Here is a 3,991-nt window from a genome sequence, read left to right as displayed (position 1 = left end):
GAAAGAATGGATGCAATGTAACAAATAGAGACCGGCTTAAACCGGCTTTCTGGCTTTCAGAGCTGTCTGGGTTTGCAGAACGAAGGAACACCATGTAATACAACAGATACAGGAGCTGGCATACAGGCTTCCCTTGGGCTTGTGTCTGCAAGTACTGGGTCCGAGGCCTCCTGATTCTAGTTGGCCTCCCCTGCATGAGTGGTTCAGTTGGAAACATTTCTCCCGTAGCGAACTCTGGGGGCAGTCGTAACAGGAAGCTACTTGCCTCGTGGCTCCCAGAACTCTTTGTTCCTTGAGGAAGAGACTGACTGTAAGGACTCCATTTTGTTTCGAGTAGCCTAAGAGAGTGGTCTGGAGCACGCTCTGGGGGCACCTCAGAAGGCTTCCTGGGTCTTTTTCAAACTCAGATCCCACAGATTTTCCTCACAAGGACCCTCTGAAGACATTGGTGGCAGGTCACAGCTTTCAGGCCACAGTATGGGTAAGTTGGTGAGCACGAGGCCTTAGTTTCCTACAGGGCAGCGGTTTCTGGGCCCCCTTCTCCCTCCCCAACCAAAGGATACCCAGCTGAACCCTCTTTCGGTGAGGGGTAGTGAGGACACAGGCTATTTTTTGTTCGCTTATGGAAATAGACTGAGTGGGCTCTGACGCACCTATCCCGGTTCCACACGGAAATCTTCTCCTCCTGTGGAACTCCTATGGAAATTCAATGTTCTAGGTGAATTTTTATACCTGGTTGAGGGGAAAAGTGAGTTGTGTGGTCCTCTCAGGTCTAGACAGTGGGGGTTGGGGAGGGTTTTCTAGGGTGGAGACTCGGTGTAAACTAACATTCTTCTGTTCCATATTAGAGGTATGGGGATGGGGCAGAGAATCTGCCATTAAATTTGAATCCTTACATCAACTCTTCCAGGTAGACTGCACTATAAAAGTTTTTGAAGCTTGCTTTATCGCCCAGCGTATAATCTCTTCTGGAATGTTCTGTGTGTATTTCTTATGTGCATCGTCTGTGCCAACTAAGTAAATTTATGAATTTACTTAAATTTATGTTTTTAAATCTTCTCCATGTAGCTGAATTTTTGTCATTTTATGTGTCAGTGTGTTGTATTAAAATTTCCCACTGCAATCCAATTATTTCTCCATTTACTGCTATCAGATTTTGCTTTGCAAATTTGGGCTTTAAGTTAAGACATGCATATAAATCTAGAATTTTGGGTTAACAGCTTCTTACTGCACTGAAACTTTTATCTAGTAAAGTTTTTTTTGTAAGGTATATCTTCCCTTTTACTAATATGGTTACAGCAGTATTTAGTATGTAAACAGTACACATTCTGTCCGTTTTTTAAATTAAATTTTCTGTATTACAAGTTTTGCATGTGTCTCTTTTAAGGAGCATATATTGCAGGGGTTTTGGAAATCCAGTTAAGTAATTAATATCTATTTGGAATACTTAGTCTGAATTTTTTATTTTATTTCTTTTAAGATTTATTTATGTATGTATACAGAACTGGGGTACAGGCCAGAGATGCAGGGGTGGTGAGAGGATTCACCAGAGGCAGAGTGGGGAGCAGAACAGGCGGATTGACCAAGTACACTGCTGAGGGGAGCAGCGTGAGAGACAGGAGAGGTCTGCTGCGCCATGTGGGTCAGTTCCCTGGCCAGAGATTAAACTCTCCAGATAAAGTGGCTGTGGCTAGCTTTATAGTGCTGTGCTTTAACCCACTGTGCCACCAGGGAGGGCCCCAGTCTGAAAATTTTGGTATCAGTACAGATATAACTTGGTTTAAATATACCATTACTGTACATTTATTTTTGCCAGTTTTAAATGTCTTTTCCTTTCTTTTGAATTGAATAATATTGTTAAGCTATCAAATTATTACCTCACTTGCCTAGATAAATAGCATTTTACCATTCTTGTGGTGTTGGCCCTTAAATTCATATCTTCGCCTTTTCACAGTCCACTGTGTTAGCTGTTTTTTAGCTCTTCAGACAATGAAGGAACCTTGGAGCACTGATTCCATTTACCTCCTCCTTCCTAAATAATTGTCCCGTACTTTGGCTCCATATGTACTTAACGCCTAGAAGAAATTATCATTGTGCTATGTGTTCAATGCTTATTTAAATGTGCTTACATGTTCGCAAATGTCATTATTTTTCTTTCCTGCATCTTGGTGCTTCCACCTGGGATCTTAGTTATTCTGCATGAAAAACCTTAGTTATTTCTTTCAGTTTGAGTAATCTGGCACAAATTTCCCAAGTATTTGTTCCATTAACATCAGCGTGAAATCTATGTTTTTTTCTTCAGGAATTTTTTTCTTAAGCATACTTTTTCTTCTATTGATATTTTTTATACTAACTTAATGTCTAGTCACTTTTGGAAATTCTAAATGAAGATCTCTTCAAATATCATTTCTCCACTGTTCCCTCTCCTTTTTTCTGAGACTAAGTAAAACGTGTCGGATATGTCCACTGTATTTCCTTGAATTCTTTCCCTCTCATTTCTGATGAAATTTTCATCAGTCACCTTGCACTTCTCTATTCCTTTAGGCAAGTGACTCATCAGTACCCTAACCTTATATCATAACACCAAACTTTCAGATTAGATTTTAATGTGCCCCTAGAACAGAGGAGGGAATTGGCAGGTCGAGATGATAAGCAACTTGCCCCAGGTCACCTCCTTGAATAGGACAGAGTACAACTAACATCACAGATTAAACACTGCACCAAGCCCTGCCCTCTGTGCATATTTTCTTCTTGGCATTTCGTATCTCCCAGGAAGTGAAACCACAGTGAAGTGTTTCAACCCGTTAAGCATTGTGATCTCTTTCTTTTTAGATTCTAAAAATCAGCAGTTGTTCTTCATTATCCACGGTATTTTTCCAGGAGTTTGCTGATATCACAACCATGTATGTGTTCTCAATTGCAGGGCACAATAATGAAACCAACACCCCACAAAGAAGACTGAGATGCTGGGGCATTTTCCGAAGGAGATTTAGCAGCTTTTCTGAACAAGTCAGTTGTGATGTTCGTTCTTCAGTTTACCAGCAGCGAGATGGAGATCCAGTCAGAAGTCATTTTCACTTGGACACTTGCATAAGATAGTAAGTGACCTGTCTGCTAAAATATACCATCCAGTGGAATGCATAGCCCTATTTCTACCTATACGGGGGTTGTTCCTTTTTCGAGCCTGAAGGAATGACAAATAATAGGCTCAAGCCAACTTTACTGCAGCTTGTTCAGTTGGGTGTATGAACGGGCATAGAAAAATTCCTGGGCATATGTGGACTAACTCCTTCTCTCTGGTTCCCCGCAGCACTCCTTATGCCATGCCATCCTGCCATCAGAGAAGCAGCTTTCACACACATGACCAAGGAGAGAACATGGAGGAAGAACAAAAATCTCCAGAGAATGTGATAGAGAGGAGCCGACAAAATAGAACCCTGGGGTGCTGGTTCAAGATCACAGTGAGTCTTGTAACAAAATGGGCTTAGTATGTAGAAAAAGGTGAGCAGATGGAAGAAGTTGGAGGGAGTTGTGTGGAGATATGAGGTACTTTTCTGGGACACAGAAATTTGGTAATCTTTTTATTACTAGGAGTTAACCTCCAAGCACCAACTCAAGTAATTTCTTTAGGACAATAGCCATTATTTCTTAATTTTGAAATAATGGATTTCCTAAATACCATACTTACTTGGGGCAACTTGGAGAGGTTATATAAGAGTAAAAGGAGACACTACTGCCAAGGAGAGAAAGCAGTGCCACACCTGAAGGTCAGTTTGACTCAAGCTGAGCGTGGGAAGAAGGTGAGGCTCTGGGTTTCTTGTCAGAGGGGGTGGCAGGCCTGCCTTAAGTGGGGCCTCTTGGAACTTTCTGAAGAGAAGTAACATATTAATCACCTTAAATTCATTATTTGAAGAAAAACCTATTTTTTAATAAATTAATTTATTTTCTTACACCATTATTAATGTGCGGGCAATATTTGATTTCTCCCCTC

General features: G+C 41.1%; 1 protein-coding gene across 1 annotated transcript in view; it reads left to right on the top strand.

Moving 5' to 3' along the window:
• Positions 1 to 477: 477 nt before the first annotated feature.
• NXF3 (nuclear RNA export factor 3) overlaps positions 478 to 3,991 on the top strand; it is a 33,995-nt gene continuing 30,481 nt past the window's right edge. The window contains exons 1-3 of the mRNA XM_012727061.1: positions 478 to 481; positions 2,924 to 3,098; positions 3,311 to 3,461. Coding sequence (XP_012582515.1) covers positions 478 to 481; positions 2,924 to 3,098; positions 3,311 to 3,461 — 330 coding nt within the window. The remainder of the gene's footprint in view (positions 482 to 2,923; positions 3,099 to 3,310; positions 3,462 to 3,991) is intronic.

The sequence above is a fragment of the Condylura cristata genome, unplaced genomic scaffold (genome assembly GCF_000260355.1).
Source record: "Condylura cristata isolate star-nosed mole 26May11 unplaced genomic scaffold, ConCri1.0 scaffold00019, whole genome shotgun sequence".
NCBI lineage: Eukaryota > Metazoa > Chordata > Mammalia > Eulipotyphla > Talpidae > Condylura > Condylura cristata.
Note: the sequence above shows the minus strand (reverse complement) of the source record. Positions and strands in the feature narration are given on the sequence as shown.